The sequence below is a fragment of the Mchenga conophoros genome, linkage group LG14, assembly GCF_057382185.1.
Source record: "Mchenga conophoros isolate Kocher_MC1m ecotype Shallow Benthic linkage group LG14, M_conophoros_male_GT1.1, whole genome shotgun sequence".
NCBI lineage: Eukaryota > Metazoa > Chordata > Actinopteri > Cichliformes > Cichlidae > Mchenga > Mchenga conophoros.
Window position 1 is genome coordinate 9,277,834 of NC_140539.1, and position 24,618 is coordinate 9,302,451.

Consider the following 24,618-nt stretch of genomic DNA (forward strand, 5'->3'; position numbering starts at 1 on the left):
ATAGCCTTTTCTAATTTCTCCACTCATTTTCAGTCCAGTCCTTGTATCTGACCATTAACACTGACTGATGAATCCTTCTAACATAAAGATGGGAATCGCTCAGTCTATGCAGAACAGACAACTTACAAAAAGCAAAATTTGTAATTGAATCTTTAGGAACTTTGTTACCATTCTTTAGTTGAACCTATGGAAACTGCCAAAGATAAAATGGCGACAGACACAAAATAGTATTTCTGAAACACCAAGGTGATTCCTAAGGAGCTGTTAGCTCAAAACGTATAATATCCCAGCATGGTGTGAAGGGTGTCCTTATTAAATAAGGAAGCTAGAAAAGTGGAGGATGAAAGAAGTTTCAGGCCTTAACGCTACAACAGATAAACGGTGTCTGAATCCATGTTTATGGAGGACTTCAGGCGAGAGGTAGAACAGTGAATGTAGTGTCGTCTGTAAAACACAGTGGAGGGTCTGTCATGGTTTGTGATTTTACCAAAATTGATGGAATTACGAACACACAACTGTCAGATTTTGATCCACTGTGAAAGATCATCTAGAAAGCATCTGATTGGCAGTAATTTCATTTTTCTGCCAGTGCAGTAAACCCATATCTAGATAGTGTTCCACTGTGTTTTTCTACAAGTCACGGATTGGTGTCCCTAGAACCCGGACCTCAACATTACGAAAGCAGTGTGGGGTCATCTTAACAGAGAACAGACCAAAAGGCAGAAACATGCAAAGAAGCGTTTTGAATGTCCTTCAAGGAGTTTGGAGAACTATTCCTGAAGAAACAGAACCCTGGTTTCTCGCTATATTAAGGCAGGACCTATACCACACCACGTAGCAATATTCCAGTGTAGAAATACTGTTGTTGGAAAACTGACCTATCACTACTTAAGTATCAAAAGTTAAGTGTCAAACCATAAAGTGCTCTTCAAGATCATGTATGTGCATGAAATCAGAGCCAGTCTGAGAAAAAGTTTGAGACGCTGAGAAATGAACACATTAAGCTGTGTGTGAATGCAGACCGATGACCGTTTCATACAGTCACTGATGAAGACAACCAGATCAGGGTCAGAAGTGTGAGAAAAGGCTAATAATTACTCACTACATCATCTTGTGGTACAAAGTGGTAGTACAGCGGCCACTCCATACTTCTTTAACACAGTGCATACATAGCACGGTTACCACTCTGCCTCACAGAAAGAAGGTCGTGGTTTTGAATCCACCATCTGGCCTTTCTATGTGGAGTTTGCATGTTCTCCCCGTGTCTGCGTGGGTTATCGCTGGGTACTCTGGCTTGATCCCGCAGTCTAAAGACATGCAATTAGTGGGGTTAGGTTAATTATGGATAGATGGATATTTTGCACACAGACTTTAGCCGTTTCTTCATATTCTGTTGATAGGTTTAGTTAATTTTAAAAGATTTTAATAATTTCAAGCAGAAATTTAAGCTGAGGGTAGATAAGTTTGAATATATCAGCATATATTATTATAAAATATCATTATAGCTACAGCCTTAGTTTTATGTGGAAACTGTTTGTCTCGTTAATAAAGCTGTTCCTCTGAACAGTAGACAGTAAAGCGGCAGATTGGTCCTTTAAAGGACGATTAAAAAAAGCACACTTCCGGTGGGCAGAGACAAAAACAGAGAGGCACCCCGGTGGTGACAGCAGAAAAGAGGGCGAGAGTAAGGGATCTGTCTGAGAAAGGTGGCCAGCTATCGTCAACACAGCCCGAGAGTGAAGTCACCTGCAGCGGATAGACAGGCGAGCAGTGACCGCCCCACTACCCCGGAGCCATGGTGAAGATCAGTTTCCAGGCTGTCTCGGGACAGAAAGTGGAAAAAGAGAGCGATGGCGACAAGACCGAGATCCTCATTCCTCATCCGATGGTGAGCAAAAGAGTCGCCTGTTCACATTTAACCCATTATAATCGAGCATGATATCAACTCTTGTGTGTAGATGGTCTTTATGTAACGCGATGCCTGCTGTGTGTCCAGCAGGCTCACCTGCCTGCTTGGTCCGCAGGGCAGCCTGCACCTGCTCGGTCATGAGCAGCAGCAGGGGGATTTTTTTTCCCCTTTTTTTGACAGCATCTATCGACATTTGGTTGGGAACAAAAACATGTCATTGCTGTGACGCTTTCCTGTGCGCCAGCGCGCTTTGTGCACGTTTGATGCAAGTTATTCCAATGTGCAAAAAGCACAGCAAAAAGCCACAATGTACCAATTTAAAGGCTTTGTACTTGGTTTATCTGTCGATTTCCCCTGCAGTGCTGATGTATTCAGCAAAAACAAAACCCCCAAGCTTTCAAAAAAGGGTAGGGGGGGTAAAAAAAAAAAAAAGGGGGGGGGGGGGGTAGAATGCAAGAAATGCAGAGCTTTGGGATGACAAAATGGCAGATGGGTTGCCGAGGCTTGCAGCGCATGCAGGATTATTTGTCACAGCTCTAAAGGGAGGCAGAGCTGCGGAGTCCTGAAGTTTGCTGTGCTGCGGAATCCCCCTGCATCACTCTTATTAAAAAATACATGGCTGAGCAGCAGAGACGACAAACACCGACAGAATACAGAGGAGGCGTCCGGCATTGCATAGGAAGTGAATATCGCAGGAGTGCAGAGCTGCGGCCCCTGAGTGACTTGCGCTCCTCCGAATGTACTGAACAGGAGACAGACAGACAGACAAGGCCTCATGGTGTGACACGCACTCAGCTGCTGCCACGATCCCATCTCAGTGGGACGGAGGAACACAAAGAACTTGCAAAAGTCTGCCTTCACACATACACTGCTGTCTCCTTGTCCTTGTGCACCCTCCAAATGCTCCCTCCAAAGAACAAAGGCTTGAAGAATCAAATTCAGCTCAAATAGCAAAAGCGGTGTCCTGAAATTAGGCACTCGGGCCATACCACGCAATGTTGGTGGGGTGAGGGGGGTGGTTGGTGAAAGCTTTCAAGCATTTTGAAGTCATCTCCCTTTAAAAAAAAAATAATAATAGGAACACACGCAAACACAGTTGCCATCATTTTTCTTTGAGGTATCCTCAAAGAGACTTTTTTTTCACATGCACACAGTTGTTATTTTTCCCTTCATAGCTCCAGCTAAGAATAGCAGCCCTTTGTTTCCTTACAGTCTGCTTTTCACAAGATAATTTCTCCTGCTGTAGTTACTCTGCAGCACATCTACAGTAATTCGCTGAGCCAGTTCTCAGATAGTAGCCACTCGCTGTGTGTGTGCGCGTTTCCTTTTACAACAATAATGACTAACTGTGTGTAGTGCCACCCTCCAAACACTGGCTGGGTGCGTGGCATCAGCAGATGGGCTGCGAGACTGGAGGCGTCTGGGAAGATTACTCACTATCTAAGTCAAGTTTTCATTACCCGCCGTCTCCGTCAGCCGTTCCTCCTGTCCGAGATCCGTGCTGCTAATTCCTGCAGTTAAATTCAGATTTCTTTTCAGCCACCCGTCACGCGATCGAATCGAAGCTGGCTAGAAATGCTGCTCTGTGCACTTCTCGAAGTTTTAATGTATGCATTTGTGGTGTCCTCCAGGATGAGGAGGAGCTGGTCCTACCCCTGCGGCCCAAGAAGTCTCCTCTCAATGGCCTGTGCTGCCTGACGTTTGGTCTGGTGGTCTTCATGGCTGGTCTGGTTTTAGCCTCCATCTTTGTCTACCGCTACTACTTCATACCTCATGTAAGACTCGATTATGCTCTGCAGTGTGCCATATGTGTGCCCTTGTTGGCCTTGCAATGAAACACTGCACTAAAAAATGGGGGGAAAATGTTCTTCTTTTTAAAAACAATAAATAATTGTAATCACTGCCATCTGAGACGGATAATGTTGCTGCAGTCGTGTTTCTTGGCTGCTGTGTTGCATTAAAAGCTGATCTGTGTGCATGTGTGTAGATCCCAGAGGAGAACTTGTTTCACTGCAGGGTGCTGTATGAAGACTCTGTGTACGCTCCGCTGCGTGGCCGTCAGGAGTTGGAGGAGAATGTCGGCATCTACCTGGCCGACAACTACGAGAAGATCACTGTGCCCGTGCCTCACTTTGGAGGAAGTGACCCTGCTGATATAATCCATGATTTCCACAGAGTGAGGACAAATATACACATGTTACATATAGGTCTGATATTCTACCCCTTAAAGACACATTAACGCCACACTCGCATGTCTCCAGAATGTCTATTTCAAGTTTCAGCCTCAAATACAGCACACATAGATGCAGTTCTGAGCCAAAATGTGGGTTGTAACATTTTTTCAGTATGATAACTTCTTTTTTTTCTTCTTCTAGTAAATGTGAACATGGAGTTTGTCTGAGTTCATGAAAATCTGCAGTCCAGGAGTATAGAACAGCTAGAGTTTTTCCACACAGCTCATAGGCTGCTTTAAAAACAAGACTTCATATTCGTTGTCTTTGTCAGCTGACAAGAATTGGGGGAAAATATGAACATGAGGCAGATTTCATTGCTCATTCGGCTGCATCAGAGGGAGTGAGTGCAGACCATCGGAAAGAAGCATACAGCTAGCAGAAAGTGGACTCTAACTATACTGTATACTCATTGCTCATTTGGCCAAAGTGCAAAGCTGTCGTCTAATGCTAACTAGCTTTGTTAGCAAAGTGCATCCATAGACGACATGGGTTTATTGCACTGCAGACACAGACACCTGCTACTTGGTGCTGAGAAAATAAGTAAATAAATGATGTAGCCCCATGCACTTATACAGTGAGCCTGATAATCATTCATATTTAAGGCTTTTTACAATTTTTTTTTTTATATTTTTTTTTTTATTTTTTTTTTACAAAACACAAAACTGTGTTGTAAACAAGTGGCCTTTTGAGGAACTGCGGTCTTCACCGATTCCACGTTGGCTTTATCTTTCAACCACAAAAGTTGCAAAATATACAGAAAAGCTAACATTACTGACTTACTTTAAATATCAAAGTTCAGTCAGTGAAATACTGACCTGCTTTTGTTTTTAAATGAGAATGAGAGTTTAATTTTATTGTTAAAGCACCAAATGAAATTCTAGTCAGCTAAAGGTGCTTTACATTGTAAGCTAAAGACGCTACAGTAATGGAGAACTGGTCATAATTAGATTGCTTTGTTGTTGTTTCCAGGGACTGACTGCATATCATGACATTGCTCTGGACAAGTGCTACGTTATCGAGCTCAACACCACCATTGTGATGCCTCCGCGCAACCTCTGGGAGCTGCTTATCAATGTCAAGGTAACACAGCCAATCTTAGGCGACATCTCCAGCTGTTACCAAATGCTGGAAGCTAACATATTTAGCAGTGTAAGAAATGAATAAGAAGAAAACCACCCCACTTCTTTTCTTCCTTTATTTGTAATATCGTTGGTGTACTCTGTGATGTATTGATACACTGCTTATTATGTGGACACACTAACAACTAGCATGGCTTAGTAAGTCTGTCGAAGCTTCCCAAGCTTTTTAATTTAAAGAAAAAAAAATTTAACCTTCTTTGCTGATGTTCGAAGGAGTTGATACTTTTGGCAAAGTTAAAATTAATTTGAGTTAATACACCATTTTGGTGTTGTTTAACTGGAAATATTCCTCTGCTACAATTTGCCAGCATTAAAAGTCACTCGGGAAAATTTCCACAGATGTCAGTCCCCTCAAGAATTAGTATTGCAGCATCATCAGCCCCTTTGTGTTCCCACCGAGCTTGTTACTGTGTCTCTTGCAGAAGGGCACATACTTGCCTCAGACCTACATCATCCATGAAGAGATGGTGGTGACCGGCAAAGTGCACAACATGCGTCAGCTGGGACCTTTCATCTATCGCCTGTGCAACGGGAAGGACACGTACCGCCTGAACCGCCGCGTCACCCGCAGGCGTACGTTGGGGTTAATGGGGCCATTAAAAAGAGCTGATACATGCCTGTGTTTTTGTTTTCTTTTGGGGGATTAAGAGGTTTATCGTTTAAGCTGTGATTGTATCTGAAGTTCAGCGACTCGGCTGATCGCCTCTCTGTGTCTCGCCCCATTTTCCCTCATAGGCATCAACAAGCGTGACACGAAGGACTGCCACCACATCCGCCACTTTGAGAATACATTTGTGGTGGAGACGGTTATCTGCGATGAAGCGTAAACGCGACTGTCATCTGTGAGATTCCCGCCCACACAAAGGCACATCACCAGTCATGTCTCCAGCCACTGTAGCAACCTCCTGTGGATCTGATCATGTCTGAGTTGCACTTTACTTGTTTTTGTTTTGTTTTTAATTTTATTTCAGTACCTCCCCTTTATTCTGTTTCGAATTAGGTAATATTTACCCTAAAGTGTGATGCAATACTAAGCTGCTGGTTATGTCACAGGATTTTCCATGTAGCAAAGGCCTTAAGCCAAAAATAATGATTTCAAGACATCTCCTCTTTGGGGATTTGTATGATGGTTACCGTTGCCGGGGGAGACGACTTTCTCCCCATGTTGTTTTGTTGTGCTCCCCTTGAGGTTACGTTGTTTTCCTTAGTTATCTACACAAAGCATGAGGTATTGCCTTCCTGAGCAAACATGGATTCATTTATTTATATTTTCTCATGTTCAGTGTAATGTAACTGTTGATGACTAGTAGCTTGCTTGCATCTTTAGCCTCTTGCTTACCTGTTGCTTCCTCGCTTCTGCCTTCATCCTGTTAAAAAGCACTATCGCACAGTAGACTTTAGACCAGGCTGCATTGGGCACTACACTTACTATTTTTCTTCTTTGGGAATAATATTCTGCCCCTGAAACACAGACCCATATTTCTTTTTGACCTCTAATTTGTCACACTTTTTCTTCTCTCTCTTCCCCCCCGTCCCCACTACTTTTCTGAATCGTTTTAGACTAACCTTTGTTTTCCCTTGCATGTGTTTATGTATAAGAGAAACAGCACTCTTAGAATGTTTTGTAAAACCACGTTTAAAGCCTTAGTCCAGAGTCAGAGACTGGACTAAAGTCAAAACAAGTGAAAGGGAGCGTATTATATGTTAGATGAACAAAACCAACTGTGATCTGTATATTTTGTCTGCCAATGAAATCTGTCTGTGAATAAAGTAGTAAAAAAAAAATGACTGAGTTGAGGCATATGTTACTTTATTTCAAACGTTACTAGGCTTCAGTCAGTATCTTATGAATGTAAAAAGACTAAGGGGGTTTTGTTGTCACCATACGGGTGGGTGGGCAAGCAATGTTGACACCCAAATTTGTGAATACGATGACTCAAGAAAGAAGCGATGCAGGAGTTTCAAAGTGACAGCGTAGGTGTATCTTCGACAAATTTTAATCTCAGTGACCTAGACTTCGAGGTTGGAGGTCAGAGGTCAAGTTTTTTGAAAATTCTGTGAATGCGATAACTGGAGAAAAAGCTGACAAAGGATTTTGAATTCGATACCATGGGAGCATCCAGTAGGAGGCTGAGGGTCGACGCTGGCTGCTGCCAGTATTTTTCATTTTACGGTTTCTATTTTGTGTTCTGTACCGATTTAAACATTTCTATAGTAAAATCCTCGTGTGAACCTGCAGCTCTGCCAGCAACTACATTTCCAGTCACCATTAATCAAAAACATAAAATCTCCCTAGATTTTCTAAAGAAATCTCTTAAAGTAAAAGAGGTGACTTTGATGTGTTGGTTATTTGTTTTGCATAATGAAATCGCTCTTAACTGCTATTTGTATTTGACATATGCGCCTTATAGTTGCTTTTTACATCTTCCAGTCTTTGTCAGTGATTTGAACTACATGCTGTGTGAAACTTGTAGTAGGTTAATGTAGGGTAATATTAGAAGAAATGATGACTGTATTACACAGATGGGATAAAACATGGACGTAGCCACTGTGATTCAACCACTGCTTTTGGTCTCAGGATTATCTTTTCTGTTTATATTGGAAGTAGAGCTTGTACATTGTTATCTGATGCCATCATGTCATCAGATAACCTTTAATGAATTCTGTCTTTAATGACTTTAAAAAAGCCTCAAGTACTGACTGCAGACATTTGACTTTTTGGGGGATTTTCTCCAATCCACACAGGGTCAAAGCTATACGTAAACGCTCATACAGGCTCTATTAATGTCCTTAGCAAGTTGCACTTTGGCAAGATGCTTTTGGTAGCCATGAAAAAGCTTCTATTGTAATTCTGGCAGATTGATGGAGTTCATTTTAACCATAGTCCACAAATTTTCTATAGTGCTGGTAATTCCAGAACCTTAATGATAGACTGCTTTATCGATTAACCAGTTTTAATGTGTCTTTGAGATCATTGTCCAACTGGAACACCCAACTGTGTCCAAGTTTCAAACAGCTAGGTGTTGATTTGAGGTGAAGCTGAAGAATCTGAATGTCATTCATGGCTGTGTGGCAGGCAGACTAGGACCCAAATGCAGGACTCTGAGTCGAGGATATGACTTGAAAAAAAAGCAACTTTAATGCTGTGACTTAAAAGTTTCAAAAATGGTATAAAAAAATACAAGACATCAGGTAAAAAGCTAAACTTGGAAACTCAGAACCGGGAGACCTGAAAACACACAACAAAAAACAAGAGACGAGAGACTGAGACAAGGACACAAAAGCTTGACATTAGGACGGGGATAAACATGGAAACACACGACAGACTGGAGAGAAAAAACACACAACAGAAAGCAGCAGGAGATGCTGAAGACAGAACAGACATGAGAGCAGGCAAAAACTAAAAAATAGAAATATTAAACACAGATGCACTAGGAAATACAAAACTACAGACTAACTAATACAGGACAAGAAGATGAAAATCTGTTCAATCCAAAAGAAAGATTCACAAAACCATCATAAACTCACAAACTGTGTCAAAGACATAGGATCATGACATTTGTTCTTCATTACTCCATGCACAACAGAAGTGCTGCCACCACCATGCTTGATGTCTGATACAGTGTTCTTAGGTTTGAAAGCCTCAGGTTTAAACATACCTAAACAAGCATACCTCTTGCCATTGTGGCCAAATAACTCAATCATTGTTTCTTTGACTGGTAAAACTCCAGAAGTCATTTGTCCTGTTCGTGTGGGCAGGTGTAAATTTCAGCTTGAAAGTGTTGATTTTGTAGCAGGGTTTTTTTTCTGAAACCTTCTCAGTTCACCATGAAGTAAAACTCACTGGACATTGGCCCTAGTATTACAGCACTTTCCTGTTCATGCCACAGTTGAACTTTTGTGGTTTCTGGGTTGTTCCTCAACATCGAAACCAATTTCATCCCAGCAGAATGTAACGGTTTGGGCCTTCTTCCAAGACTTGGCAAAGTGGTGACACGTCCAGATAACTTGGTCCTTATATCCTGGCAAGTAGAAACTACCAGTTGTAGTCAATTATGATCACTAGGTCTTGGCAAATGATGACTATATTGAATATGACACAATCAACTTTCGTGTACAATAGTAAACATTAACAACAGTAAAATGTAATGGCCAGTCTGGGAAATTCAACCAATCTTCAGTGTCTAATAGCATTTTCAGTGATAACCTTTGGATAATTTTAAATCTGCAGATGAGATAATCAGTCGTCTTACAGTCTGTTGTAGGCTTACACCAACACCCTTCCATCTGGTGGGACTTAATTAGGCCTTGAGCCGTTGGCTCCACTACTGAGGCACTCGCAAAAAAAAACAAAGGCCTGAGTCTTATGAAAGGACTTAAAATATACAGAAGAGATGGGCTTAAACAGTGCTGTATGTAATGTTTTCAAAAATATTTACAAAATATTGTGATTAGTCAATTTTAAACCAGCTTTTCTGCTGAATGTTTAATTATTCTTAATCTATCCTCAACATTATTCATTCATGTGGTACTTTACATGCGTACACACACCCATCTGTCAGAGTTATTCTTATGTATATGCTGTTTTATTTGCCAAAAGAGAAATGAGGAGATTGATATTACTCTTATACGTCTTGATTAAATATTAGGCCAAAGCAACAACGATATGAGAAAAGGTTGTTTGTTTCATGTCCCTGACAGTATGTAGTTCCACACACGTGACTTCTGGAAGACTCTGTTTTTTCTGGGGGGAGGGGACATCTTCTCATGTCAGAGTGTTAAATCTGACAAACTTATTACATGATACTGATCAGGATATTGACTTCATGTAAACTGAAGACAAGTAAGGACGCAGTTTTGCAAACACAAAAAAGTGTTGCAGGTGACTTTTTTCACAGTTTCTAGTAAGTCAGCCACCGATCTGTGGTTGAGGCTTTCATGTTGGAGCGAAAATGGAACATGAAACCACTAGGCCAAGCCTCTTTCACTCCTTCACTTTCTGGGCTTGACACAAATGTTACTGAAGAAATGAACATTGATGGTTAACTGCTGAAAACTGTGCATGTGGTTGAACTACTTAAGAATCTTGTGCACAAACGAGCTACTTTGTAAAAAACAAAAACAAAAAACAGGCATGTATCATGGGACATCTGATAGCAACTCTAGCAGGTCACTAATCTATAGTTCTCTTCCCACGTCCTCTTTTTTCTTCCAGAAGGAGTCAAAAGAAAAATAATACATCAGTGGATCCAGACAGCAGCTCAAAACAATCAGACATGCCAGTGGAGTTATGCTGGTTTTGCTTTTTGTAAGTATGTGTAGTGGCATGGGCAGAAAACATGTGCAGAATATAAGCAAGTTGATGGCAAAAATCAGCATTACGTTCACCTTGTTTCTGACCTTTGCAGAGTCACTGAGATGTTTGTGTAGAGTCCAAGAAACCATAACGGTGCACACAATGTTGACTGCTAGCATTGTGACCAGTAACACAATCTGAAGGTAAATAATTGCTGATCGTGTTACACTTTTATATTCATGAAGTTCAAAACAAATGTGATCTGTGTGGTTCTGTAAGTGTTCTAAAAATCCTTTGGCCTCTGGGATATTTACCACCAGCAAAAACCCCCAGACCAGCGCTGCTCCTTTCCAGGCATTGCACGAGGTCCGAAGATGGCGAGACCTCAGAGGATAAACCACAGCCAGCAGTCGGTCCACACTTATGAAGGTGATGAAGGAGGCGCTGGAGCGAATGTTGTTGCGAAAGATTATTACGCTGAAGAGGCATGTGATAATTCCCAGCGGGGTGCCTGTTGCATGATGGTAGATCCTCATGGGCAAAGAGAAGATGGCTAGCAGGTCTGAGAGTGCCAGGTTCACCATGAAGACAGCGTTGGGTGATTTGAGGCTGTGGCGGCGAAGAAGAATCCACAGTGAGACTGCATTCAGTGGCAGACCTATCACCATAATGCAGCCAAAGATCCCAGCATAAACCCGGTCATCTTCTGTGGAGCTGTTTGATGTGTTCATGATGAGAAAAGAAATGTCTGAATGTCCTTTTTAAAGAACTGAAGCCGAGCAGCAAAGGTTCCTCTTTGTGTGGTTTTTGTTTGTGAGTGAGGCGTGACTAGTTTGTGACTGTGACTAGTCACACTACAGGAAACTCAAGCTCATCTCATCTCATCTCATCTCACCTCATAAGCTCTGCCTCTATATTTGTGCTTTGAAGATAGGATCTCTGATTATGATTCCTGTAATACACATTTTTAATACGCTCTGACTGTAATGAGTTTATTTTTAGATTCTTGATTCTTTCCTTTGCAATATGGTTTAGTCTTGAGTTTAGTTCTTTTAATGTCTCTGAGTTTATTTATTTGGGGGATGGTTTTTTTTGTAATATAAACTTTACTTCTATAAAGTATTTTCCCAGGTCAGGTTTGTGTCAGCCAAAATACAAAATAAACGTCTTGTTTTCTTTTACCAATTTCTCCTGTGTGGTCTTCATTCTGGTCCTCGCTGATTGGTCTCACACAATCTGCAGCCTCAGATCATGATGGTTTAGAAATATTGGAAATGACAGTATTATTTTTGAGTCTTTAATCTAGGCTATTGCAACCACTGTGCCTCCACTGCAGGCAGGACCATGATAGAATTCACACATGAACGGCTTCCAAACTGAAGTTCACTAATCTGCAGTCAGCTTGCCTTATTTCCTTCCCTCACTTTTTTTTTTTAACTTTCAAGAACATTGAAAATAAAACAAATAAAAAATAATAGTCAATTAAATTTTTAGAGTTTTGTTATTTTAAGTATTGTGTAATTTAGGGATTTTCCCCATCTTATACTTAAATCAGACATTTTTCGTCAATGTTCAGCTGTACACATACAGGTCCTTCTCAAAAAATCAGCATATTGTGATAAAGTTCATTATTTTCGGTAATGTACTGATAAACATTAGACTTTCATATATTTTAGATTCATTACACACAACTGAAGTAGTTCAAGCCTTTCATTGTTTTAATATTGATGATTTTGGCATACAGCTCATGAAAACCCAAATTTCCTATCTCAAAAAATTAGCATATCATGAAAAGGTTCTCTAAACGAGCTATTAACCTAATCATCTGAATCAACGAATTAACTCTAAACACCTGCAAAAGATTCCTGAGGCTTTTAAAAACTCCCAGCCTGGTTCATTACTCAAAACCGCAATCATGGGTAAGACTGCCGACCTGACTGCTGTCCAGAAGGCCATCATTGACACCCTCAAGCAGGAGGGTAAGACACAGAAAGAAATTTCTGAACGAATAGGCTGTTCCCAGAGTGCTGTATCAAGGCACCTCAGTGGGAAGTCTGTGGGAAGGAAAAAGTGTAGCAGAAAACGCTGCACAATGAGAAGAGGTGACCGGACCCTGAGGAAGATTGTGGAGAAGAACCGATTCCAGATCTTGGGGGACCTATTCATGATTCCATCTGCTGAAAAGCTTTATGGAGATGAAGATTACATTTTTCAGCACGACCTGGCGCCTGCTCACAGTGCCAAAACCACTGGTAAATGGTTTACTGACCATGGTATTACTGTGCTCAATTGGCCTGCCAACTCTCCTGACCTGAACCCCATAGAGAATCTGTGGGATATTGTGAAGAGAAAGTTGAGAGACGCAAGACCCAACACTCTGGATGAGCTTAAGGCCGCTATCGAAGCATCCTGGGCCTCCATAACACCTCAGCAGTGCCACAGGCTGATTGCCTCCATGCCACGCTGCATTGAAGCAGTCATTTCTGAGAAAGGATTCCCGACCAAGTATTGAGTGCATAACTGAACATGATTATTTGAAGGTTGACTTTTTTTGTAGTAAAAACACTTTTCTTTTATTGGTCAGAATTTTTGTGAGATAGGAATTTTGGGTTTTCATGAGCTGTTTGCCAAAATCATCAATATTAAAACAATAAAAGGTTTGAACTACTTCAGTTGTGTGTAATGAATCTAAAATATATGAAAGTCTAATGTTTATCAGTACATTACAGAAAAAAAATGCACTTTATCACAATATGCTGATTTTTTAAGAAGGACCTGTAAAACTGAGATATGATCGGTCTAAAAAAAGAAAAAAAAACAAAGCGTAATTTTACATGAAATAAATAAAAAGTATGAAACATTACAGGGCCTAGGCTTATGTGAATTTACATTGATGGATGCCAGATGGTTTGTTTTCAGTTACCTTTAATACGTTTGTAAGTTTTGAAGAGAGATGATCCGTTTGAATAAACAGGTAAAGACATGTTATTACAGTAGATAACCTGTGCTAAAACTAAACAGAAGAACAGGAAACAATTTCTTAAATGTGGCAGCGTGATGATAAATGATTAGACTGGACACAGTGAATGTTCCTCGTTTGGAGTCTTTTTCTGGAAAACATTTAAATATGTGGCGCTTGTGCGCTATCATCACATATGGTGATGATAAATAAAAGTGGCAACAGGTGCACTGGAGAGCCACAGTGTCCACAGACCATTTCTCTACTTTCCCTCCTGACTGATTTTCCTTTTGTTTGGTTTTTAGCTACTGTCCTTGTCACTGCTGGTAGCCCAGATGCTTACAGCCAATTCTGGTTGCACAGGTAGTCCAACTCCTCCAGGATGGCACATCCATGCAAGAAGGTTTGCTGTGTCTCCGAGCTCAGTCTTGAGTATATGGAGGAGATACCAGGAGATGGGAGGTTGCACAAAGAGAGTTGGACAGGGCCATAGAAAGGCCTCACCCTAAAGGGCAAGATCTGTGTCTGCTCATTTCTACTAGGAGGAGCTGCCAGACTCCCACAGAATGACCTCCAGCAGGCTATTCCTGTGCATGTTAGTTATCAAACTGTCAGGAAAAGGTTTTGTGAAGGTGGCACAAGGTTCCAACATCCTTTAGTGGGCCCCGTGCTCACAGTCCAGTACCATATATCTGCATCTTCATCTGCAGCTATGTCAGCTGAGTTAAACCTTCTTCTACTGACCACTCTGTGCATGGTCACATGTTAACCAAGTTAAACAGCAAATGTATTCAGCACAAAATTAAAATATAAACCTAAATTGTTCCATGCCACCATTTTTATAAACTCTGACATCACAGAAAACTGCATAATGCACGATCTATAGCAAACACCAGTCAAACATTGGTGAACTTTACTGGTATTTCTGGAAGTTTTATGAATCTTCAGCTTTAACTGTAGAAAAAGAATTCTTCATCCTTTTATAATCTTTTCCTCCAGGAAACACCGCATCAGCTACAGGACAGTTAAGTAATGTACATTTTGCTGTTACACAAAAGAAAACAAACAAAACAAAAAAGCATCTGTGTAAACAACAAATATTTGTTTTATTTAAAATCTTTATACACTTTGACATATATTAGCCCAACATTACTGCGACATACACAAGCTAACATTTGTTTAACAATACCAATAGAAACGTATCTACAGGAGATTTAACCTAACTAAATGAAATCAATTTCACTGCACATGGATGAAACAAATCAAAGCAAAATCAAAGAATCAAAACAAAACAAGCGGGAGAAAAGGCAGCAAGTAAGGGAAATTCATTCTTCACAAATTTCTTTCAAAAGAAAGGCGAGCACAGCATAACTAACATGCTAAGATTGATTTAGCTGTCAGCAGTTGTAACAGGCAGTGGGAGAGTTTTATATGTGACACTATATCTATCACAATTAGACAGCACAAATTACCACAATGAAACACATGGGCTTAATTTTAGAAAGAGCCATACAGAGCAAAGCAGCAGCAGCTCCCTCTCTAAATGATGTGCCATAAGGTGGGCTGATATAGTGGCAACTAAAATCTCCATCCATTCACCTCTATTTATCCAATTCAGGGTTGAAGGGGTGCTGGAGCCTATTCGAGCTACCATAGGGTGACAGGTAGGATATACCTTGGACAGGTCGCTAGTATGTCACAGGGCTGCCACTAAAATTCATTTTGAGCAATCACTTGTATCGACAGAAGTTTCAAATGAAACCTTAGCAACCCTAATATCAAGCAGAATTTAACATTATTGTATATTGGACTAAATCAGCCATAAGGTTAGAGAGGCTTTTTTGTGGAAGCAAGTGTGTTTCAGGCAGATGAAAAACAGCCCCAAATGAAAAGCTCTTGAACTCATAAACAATTCACAAAAAAACATAGAAAACATACCAAGTGTTTAAACTGAGAAAATGTACCTTTTAAAGACAAATATTAGCCCATTTTAAATTTGATGGCAGCAACTGATCTAAAAAAAAGACTCTTCTACTATGAAGCCACACTGCTGTAATAGAGCCAGTATGTTATTTATCAGTCTTATGCAACAAATTCTCTGAAAAAATGTCATCAACATTTAGAGCATTGCTCTAAAATCTGTATATAACTATCAGCATTGATGGTGCCTTTCCAGATGTGCAAGTTGCCAATTTCATGGTCAGTAATGCACACCCATACCATCAGAAGTGTAACCTTTAGAAGGCCCATCTCTTCTTTAGTCCAGAGAATTGCTCTGACCATAGAAAAGTTTTTCAATTTGTGCATTTTAAATGCATTTTGCCCAGAGAAGATGGTGGTGTTCCTGGACCATGTTCTTCTTTTTCTTTAACTTGGATTTGTCGTTGGCACAGTAAATTATGATTATGATTCACATACAGCAATTTCTGCAAGTGTTCCCATGCAGTGATTTCCATGACACAGGCATACTTTTTTGTAATGCAGTGCTATATTAAGGCCTGAAAATCACAGGACTGCAATGTTGATTTTGGGCTTTGTCCCTTGCGCACAGAGATTCCTCCACATTCTCATAATGCATTGATGATGTTATGTATTGTAGATTATGAGATATTCAAGCCTTTACAATTTTACATTGAGGGATGTTATTCTGATTTTTTTTCACAATTTAAAGACGCAGTTTTTATAGGTTGATGAAACTCTTCCTTTCTAAGATGCTCTTTTTATACCACATTACTGACCTGTCTTTCATGCAACTGAAAAATGTACAAGGAGACAACTTATCACAAAAACAAAGCAGCTAGTCTGACTAAAAAGACGAAAAAACACGATTTTTCTTCTGTTTTTCTTATCTGTTTGTTAAAAGGTGGTTTGTTTCATGTCCTGACAGTATTTAGTTCAACAAGCGGTGACTTCCAGAAGCTTTCTAACTGATTTAGACAAGCTGCTTCGTCAGTTGTGAAGTGAACAAATATAAAGTAGATTTAATGAATTATGTGATTTTTTTTCTCTACACTGTTTTTCTCAACTGCATGAGAAATACTTCAGGAGAAGGCTTTAAGAAAAAAACTTCAGTGTGTCTGAATACATCTTCTCATGTCAGATTGTTAATTCTGACAAACTTATTACATGATACTGATTGAGATATTAACTGAACTTGACAAAAATAACATCTTAGTTCCAGTGTTGCAGCTGCCTTTTTTCACAGTTTCTAGTAAAGCAGATGAGCCACCGGTCTTCCTGTGGTTGAGGTTTTCATGTTGCAGTGAAAATAAAACATGAAACCACTAGGCCAAGCCAAGGCTTTTATTCTTTTACTTTCTGGCTTTTACACAAATGTTACTGAAGAAATGAACATTGATGGTTAACTGTAAAATAGTCAGATGTCAGATGTCTATTCATATTAACGTACAGAATTCACCTGCTTGCTGCTACTACTGCACACCCAATGTATATACATATATATATATAATGTTCTTCCTCTACACCCCCCCCCCCAATTTTTTTTGCACATGTCGAGGAGCGTGTCAGGCTACATTTCACTGTGTGTTATACTTGTATAACTATACATGTGACAAATAAAGAACCTTGAACTGCTGAAAACTGTGCATGTGGTTGAACTACTTAAGAATCTTGTGCACAAACGAGCTACTTTGTAAAAAACAAAAACAAAAAAAAAACAAAAAACAGGCATGTATCGTGGGACATCTGATAGCAACTCTAGCAGGTCACTAATCTATAGTTCTCTTCCCGTGTCCTCTTTTTTCTTCCAGAAGGAGTCAAAAGAAAAATAATACGTCAGTGGATCCAGACAGCAGTTCAAAACAGTCAGACATGCCAGTGGGGTTATACTGGTTTTGCTTTTTGTAACTGCGTGTAGTGGCATGGGCAGAAAACATGTGCAGAATATAAGCAAGTTGATGGCAAAAATCAGCATTACGTTCACCTTGTTTCTGACCTTTGCAGAGTCACTGAGATGTTTGTGTAGAGTCCAGGAAACCATAACGGTGCACACAATGTTGACTGCTAGCATTGTGACCAGTAACACAATCTGAAGGTAAATAATTGCTGATCGTGTTACACTTTTATAATAATGAGATTGAAAACAAATGTGTTCTGTGTGGTTCTGTAAGTGTTTAAAAAATCCTATGCCCTCTGGGATATTTACCACCAGGAAAAAGCCCCAGACGAGCGCTGCTCCTTTCCAGGCATTGCACGAGGTCCGAAGATGGCGAGACCTCAGAGGATAAACCACAGCCAGCAGTCGGTCCACGCTTATGAAGGTGATGAAGGAGGCGCTGGAGCGGAGGTTTTTGCGAAAGATTATTACGCTGAAGAGGCATGTGATAATTCCCAGCGGGGTGCCTGTTGCATGATGGTAGATCCTCATGGGCAAAGACATGATGGCTAGCAGGTCTGAGAGTGCCAGGTTCACCATGAAGACAGCGTTGGGTGATTTGAGGCTGTGGCGGCGAAGAAGAATCCACAGTGAGACTGCATTCAGTGGCAGACCTATCACCATAATGCAGCCAAAGATCCCAGCATAAACCCGGTCATCTTCTGTGGAGCTGTTTGATGTGTTCATGATGAGAAAAGAAATGTCTGAATGTCCTTTTTAAAGAACTGAAGCCGAGCAGCAAAGGTTCCTCTTTGTGTGGTTTTTGTTTGTGAGTGAGGCGTGACTAGTTTGTCACTGTAGCTAGTCACACTACAGGAAACTCAAGCTCATCTCATAAGCTCTGCCTCTATATTTGTGCATTTTGAGTGTATTTTTATATTCTTGATTCTTTCCTTTGCAGTGGTTTAGTGTAGCACCCTCAAGGATTGACGTACGCACGATGTAGTTATAGAACAGGGGTTATTCTGTTCTTGGCAACCCGTGAGAACTGCTCACGGACAAACAATAAACAAAACATCACATCAAAATGCGCTCTTGTACTTAGTGCCAATCAATCAAAAGTCCTTAATTACAGAAAACAAAACATTTAAAACACACAAACCTCATGTGCTGACATCCAGGAGGTGCTAAATAGTCCTTTATGGCCTTATTGCCTTATCCTCCATCTTCTTTCTCAATTATTTCTACTCTTTGAACGATATTTTCTCCATGTGTGGAGCTAACTGTGAGCTGCAGCATGCAGACACCATGTGCGTTAGCAAAAAAGGAAACTGGGAGGAGATCAAGCTGTACCCTACACAATTCACCACCAGAGGGCGCAAAGAACAAAATCCAGACATACAGCTTAACAAACATCAAATGCAAAAGACCGTTACATTTAGTCTTGAGTTTAGTTCTTTTAATGTCTCTGAGTTTATTTTAATGGGGGAGGGGTTTTTTGTAATATAAACTTTACTTCTATACTGGGGCGATTCTAGGATCAGAGCTTTGGGGGTGCTGAGCACCCAGAGAGCTGTCCATCCAGGCAAGGTAAACTTTACTCATCACGATGAGACTTCTTCCCTGTCTCTGTTAGTCCCTGCATCCCTAAATGTCTCCAGTTGTCCCAAGTTCCCTCTGACTGTCTCCTTGGTGCATTTAAACCCCTGTTCCTCCCTGTCCTCATTGTCTGTTGTCTTCATCTCCATTATCAGTTATCATAATTTTACCCTCTCTGTGCAAGTCTGCAAATTTCTTTATTAAATCATAAGATTCTTAAATTCATCAAATCTCTCTGTGCCTGGGTCCTCGTCACAAAACATGACATCACTGTTTTGTACATTTTAACACAATTTAATCCCCACAGTTGTGAAAGAAAAGCAAAACACTTTTTTGACAAGTCTGTAACAAAACCATCAAATCTGATAAAGGTTATTTAAATGCTGCTAAAGAAGAATGGATTGGAATAAAAAACAAACAAACAAACTGATGATGAAAATGATGCTCATAGTGAGTAAAAAGTAAACTGAGTGCATTTTTTGGACAGATTCACTTTTAAAGTGTATGTATAATATAATACGGATACGTAAAAAAATACACTCCAAAAATAGAAGAGTCCTTGAAATGTACAAAATATTATTAAAAAAGTAGAAAACTGAGACACCTTGGCCTATGGTACAATGTATATAATGTATGAAAAGATCTTTACTGCAGATGCTACTATGGCTCTGCAGATTTTTTCTTTTCTTTTAACCTATGTCGCCTCACCTTGAGGTTGGCAAATCTGTCTATCACATTTTGGTGGTCAAGTCTCTCAAGCATCTCTTTCTCAACTGACATCACAGCCAGGTGCTGGAGTCTGCTTTGACCCATGGTCCTTCTCAGCCAGGTATGGAGCTGACTCAAGAAACTAAATGACCTCTCACAGCTACAGCTGCTAACTGGGTTTGTTAGGGCAACCTGAATAACAGTTTTCAGTGTGGGGAAGATCTGATTATCCAGAAGATTGTACAATGTTAACATATCTGGAATGGCACCAGCCTCACTCTTGAGCTTCAAAAAGTCTTTGGTAACCGTGACTTCCTCTGACTGAAGCTCAATATGGTAATGCAGTGCCAGGGCTGACAACCCAGTTTGTTTTGCAGATTCTGTAGAGCAGCTTTAATATAGGGAGAACACAACTTCCAGATTGTATGAGTAAAATTAGTTGTTTCCCCCCCCCCCTTTGCCAGTTTAACAGTTTCTGTTTTGCCTGTTAGTACTCCCTGTCTGTTTTCTTACCTGGTTCTGCCTGACCTTGTACTTTCTCCTCATGTTCCCCTCTTTCCTCTTTGGACTGACATTCATACACAAATAGATTGTATTCAATTAGATTAAAAAAATACTATTAAGATCACTAATAAAAAAAGTCCTCTCTCAGTGTATTTTCAACCAAAAGGCAAATAACCAAACCACATGTACATCTAATAAAGGATACAAATATTGAAACACTGATCCAACATTATCCGTTATTGATGGATCATTTGATCTTACACTTTTACCTGAATGTGTCACGGGGCCGAGTGGCATGTACTGAACAGGACTCAGGTGCAGAAACCCAGAGCAGAGACAGCAGATGATGTAACAATTTATTAGGCTTAAGTGCAAAAAAAGAAAAGATAGCAAAGACAAAAAACAAAACAAAACAATAAGACGTGGAGTTTGACGAGGCGTGGCCTGGGGAACGTGGCTAGGGCGAGGGAATGAGGCCTGAGATGCGGAGTGGAGCTGCGCAGGGAACAGTCACACTGAAGAGAGAAGATAGAGTTAGGGAGGTAGTGGAGGCGTGCAGCTCGGATCTCAGCTGACCCTTCTCACCCTGGACACAGTCTGTTTGACCTGCTCCCCTCAGGCAGGAGGCTCCGGTCCATTCGCACCAGAACCTCTCCCCATAAGAACAGTTTCTTCCCCTCTGCTGTTGGACACATGAACAATAACCGTATGACTGTTCCCACCACTAACACATGACCCTACGCTGTGTTCACTGCATCATTCCATGTTTGGCACTGATCACCACCTGCACTCATGTATATATCTACTTAGCACTTTTAATTCTTATTCTCATGTCTATTTAAGCGTAATTTATGACAGTATGTTTGCACTGAAGCACTGCAGCAATTTCCTAATGTTGTAAACCTGCTCAACATTTGGCAATAAAACCCTTTCTGATTCTGATTCTGGAGGCAGCTCTGAAGTGGCCAGTTGTAAGAGTAGCAATTCTTACTTGCAGTAGGGGACATGGAGTGTTGAGAGGGGGGTGATGAGAATCCAGGGGGAGGCTGAGTGGCGTGGAAAGGCTGGCCTGAGATCCGGGGCTTCAGATGGAGTGTGATGGCAGGAGGGCAGGCAGGTGAGGCACAGAGAGATTTTCAAAATGATTGCTTGGTATCCTGAGTCGGGAGGTGGAGCGTGAGCCAAGGTGAATACAGCAACTACAGCACAAGAGTCTTGTTAACAAGATAGATCACAGCAAGCACTTGAAGTATAAGGCCTGTTACCAACATGTGTTGATGACGAACTGGCAGTGAATGAACATCAACGTGTGGTTTAAATCCCTCTGGCTTGATTGCCTGCAATAGGCTCCAGGTGTGCAGGAGCTGGAGTTGGCCCTGCCCAGGGGCGGATCCCAGGTCAGTTCAGGAGCCTTATGGAAATTCCAGCCACCCACCGCAGACCATGACAGAATGTGGCTCCTTCTTTTGAAAAAACTTCCTCATATCCATTATGAGCCTGGCTGTCTCTCTGTGTACACACACACACACACACACACACACACACACACACACAGAACAGGAGCTATAAGGTTAATAGGCATCCAGTCAGTTAGCTAGTTAGTACCTTGGGTTCAATATCGGTACATATGACAAAATAACCAGTTTCTCTCATTACATTTCAAACAGGACAGTGGTAACAACAGCAGGCTACGGACAATGTTAAGTTTTAGATTTTAAATAGGCTATATACATTTCAATGACATCAACAGGACAGTGAAATAGCGCTGGTTTTACTACAGAGTAGTTGTAGGGTAGCAAACATCGTCGGAAGTTTTCAACACTGCAGGTTACCTGTTATAATGTTTTTCAGCTAAAAAGAAACATGGCCTGACTCCTACCTAACTATATAAAGAGTAACTGAAAGTTAAATGCAGCTAACATGTCCTGTTTCCCAGGTGGTGTTACCCTTTTCCCTGCGGTGGGGAGAGGCAGACCGCCCCGACTCCGCAGCAGCAGGGAGGCCCCACACTCCAGACCGCAGTTGGACGGCCAACTCCTCCTAGCCCCCCCGCTCCAGCAGGCCGCAGAGAACGGGGGTGAGAGAAGACCACCACCACCTGGGTCTGGGTGCAGTTCCCCCCTCCAGGGGCAAGGGTACCTAGACCCGGTTCGTAGAGTACGCTTGGGGAGTGTGATCGTGTGTACAGCGTCTCTTTATGTCTGTCTCCACGTTGGTTGAGTGTGGAGTGAGTGCATATGAGAGCATGAGGGTGGGGATGGATGTTTGTGTCTGTGTGTGCCTATATGTCTGTGTCTATATGTCAGGTTGGGTATCAGACGCCACCTCTCTGGGGACATCTCAGGCCCTCCAAGGTTTGGAGGCCTATCTCCACCCACCACTTCCCCTGCCAGTGGCGGACTCCCTCAGGTGTCGGTGCGTTGGTGGTTCTTTGTGTCTGGGGGTGGGCGTCCGGGTACACACCGGCTCACTCCTTGGCGGCCGCTTATCGGGGCCTGGAGCCTGGGGCTCGCTCGGGCCACTTCGGAGGTGGGGTGCCCCCGGCCTCTCGGCCTGGGGCTCGGTCACTCAGGCACAGCTGGGTGCCGGCGGAGCTCACGGGCGCGTCACTGCAACTCCCCCTGGCTTCTGCTCCGCGGCTGCTGAGTGAGCCCTCATCTGGGACTCTCCTCAGCTCTTACTGGGACAGTGGCGCGGCTGCCCCTCTGTTGGTCTTCCTTGGTCTCTTGTGTTCTGGGGGCCTCTGGATGTCTGGAGTTTTGATCTCCTCCATACCTGCTTCATACCCTGGAGGACGGGGCTGTGGCTCCCCACACTCCCTAGCAGATCGTTACATGAAGAAACCTTTGGAATGCAAGCATGCTGATCCACACAGGTATGCACACAGGTGTACACACGGGTATTCACAGACGCGGACTACAGCTTTCTTGGCTGCTGCCTCAAAGCACATTGTACGCTGTCTATCTTGCGTGCTGCACAATATCGTTTATTATTTAGTATCTACTGATATCTACTGCTAGCTAGTTTATTGTGATGGTGCGTTTTTTTTTTATTATGTTGCTCTTTGTTGTTTGCTTTCTCTTCTGTTTTTTTTCTCCATACAGGTGACCCAGGTGTTTTGTTTGTTTTTCTTTCTTCCTTCTCCCCCTTCTCACCGTCTCTTCTCCCCTTTGGTTTTCTTTCTCTCCCTCTCTTTCTTTCATTCTCTCTCCCTGTCCTATCCCCCAGTCATGTCTGTCCCGTTTGTAGCAACTGAAAATAAAATAAATTCATAATTATAATAAAGGTCAATCAAATGGACCAATATGGCAAGGCCATGATGATCCACTTGGTAAAATAAATCCGCTTGGCATCTTTCTTGGCCTTAAGACAACAATTCTGATGGCTAAAGATCCAAACGGGACACAAAAAACAAAAAAAAAACAAAATAGTCAACAGGGTCGCAAGAAGCGTGTGGAAAAACCAAGGCGCAAAATAACTGCCCATGAACTGAGAAAAGTCAAGCGTGCAGCTGCCAAGATGCCACTTGCCACCAGTTTGGCCATATTTCAGAGCTGCAACATCACTGGAGTGCCCAAAAGCACAAGGTGTGCAATACTCAGAGACATGGCCAAGATAAGAAAGGCTGAAAGACGACCACCACTGAACAAGACACACAAGCTGAAACATCAAGACTGGGCCAAGAAATATCTCAAGACTGGTTTTTCTAAGGTTTTATGGACTGATGAAATGAGAGTGAGTCTTGATGGGCCAGATGGATGGGCCCGTGGCTGGATTGGTAAAGGGCAGAGAGCTCCAGTCCGACTCAGACGCCAGCAAGGTGGAGGTGGAGTACTGGTTTGGGCTGGTATCATCAAAGATGAGCTTGTGGGGCCTTTTCGGGTTGAGGATGGAGTCAAGCTCAACTCCCAGTCCTACTGCCAGTTTCTGGAAGACACCTTCTTCAAGCAGTGGTACAGGAAGAAGTCTGCATCCTTCAAGAAAAACATGATTTTCATGCAGGACAATGCTCCATCACACGCGTCCAAGTACTCCACAGCGTGGCTGGCAAGAAAGGGTATAAAAGAAGAAAAACTAATGACATGGCCTCCTTGTTCACCTGATCTGAACCCCATTGAGAACCTGTGGTCCATCATCAAATGTGAGATTTACAAGGAGGGAAAACAGTACACCTCTCTGAACAGTGTCTGGGAGGCTGTGGTTGCTGCTGCACGCAATGTTGATGGTGAACAGATCAAAACACTGACAGAATCCATGGATGGCAGGCTTTTGAGTGTCCTTGCAAAGAAAGGTGGCTATATTGGTCGCTGATTTGTTTTTGTTTTGTTTTCGAATGTCAGAAATGTATATTTGTGAATGTAGAGATGTTATATTGGTTTCACTGGTAAAAATAAATAATTGAAATGGGAAAAAAACCCAAAACAAAACAAAAAAA

The 24,618-nt window shown here is 41.7% G+C and overlaps 3 protein-coding genes across 3 annotated transcripts; 1 reads left to right on the forward strand and 2 right to left on the reverse strand.

Moving 5' to 3' along the window:
* Positions 1-1,619: 1,619 nt before the first annotated feature.
* itm2ca (integral membrane protein 2Ca) lies at positions 1,620-7,070 on the forward strand. The gene is made up of 6 exons (XM_085245068.1): positions 1,620-1,888; positions 3,541-3,684; positions 3,897-4,085; positions 5,113-5,223; positions 5,705-5,855; positions 6,018-7,070. Exons 1-6 carry the CDS (start codon positions 1,796-1,798, stop codon positions 6,107-6,109), a joined length of 780 nt encoding a protein of 259 aa, XP_085101194.1. The 5' UTR covers positions 1,620-1,795; the 3' UTR covers positions 6,110-7,070.
* Positions 7,071-8,230: 1,160 nt separating this feature from the next.
* Positions 8,231-11,383, reverse strand: LOC146559220 (lysophosphatidic acid receptor 6-like). Its single transcript, XM_085244636.1, has one exon. The coding sequence runs from the start codon at positions 11,307-11,309 to the stop codon at positions 10,461-10,463; it is 849 nt and encodes a 282-aa protein (XP_085100762.1). The 5' UTR covers positions 11,310-11,383; the 3' UTR covers positions 8,231-10,460.
* A 3,300-nt stretch (positions 11,384-14,683) lies between these two features.
* LOC146559221 (lysophosphatidic acid receptor 6-like) lies at positions 14,684-18,193 on the reverse strand. Its single transcript, XM_085244657.1, has one exon. It carries the CDS (start codon positions 18,117-18,119, stop codon positions 17,271-17,273), a length of 849 nt encoding a protein of 282 aa, XP_085100783.1. The 5' UTR covers positions 18,120-18,193; the 3' UTR covers positions 14,684-17,270.
* Between the last annotated feature and the right edge of the window lie 6,425 nt (positions 18,194-24,618).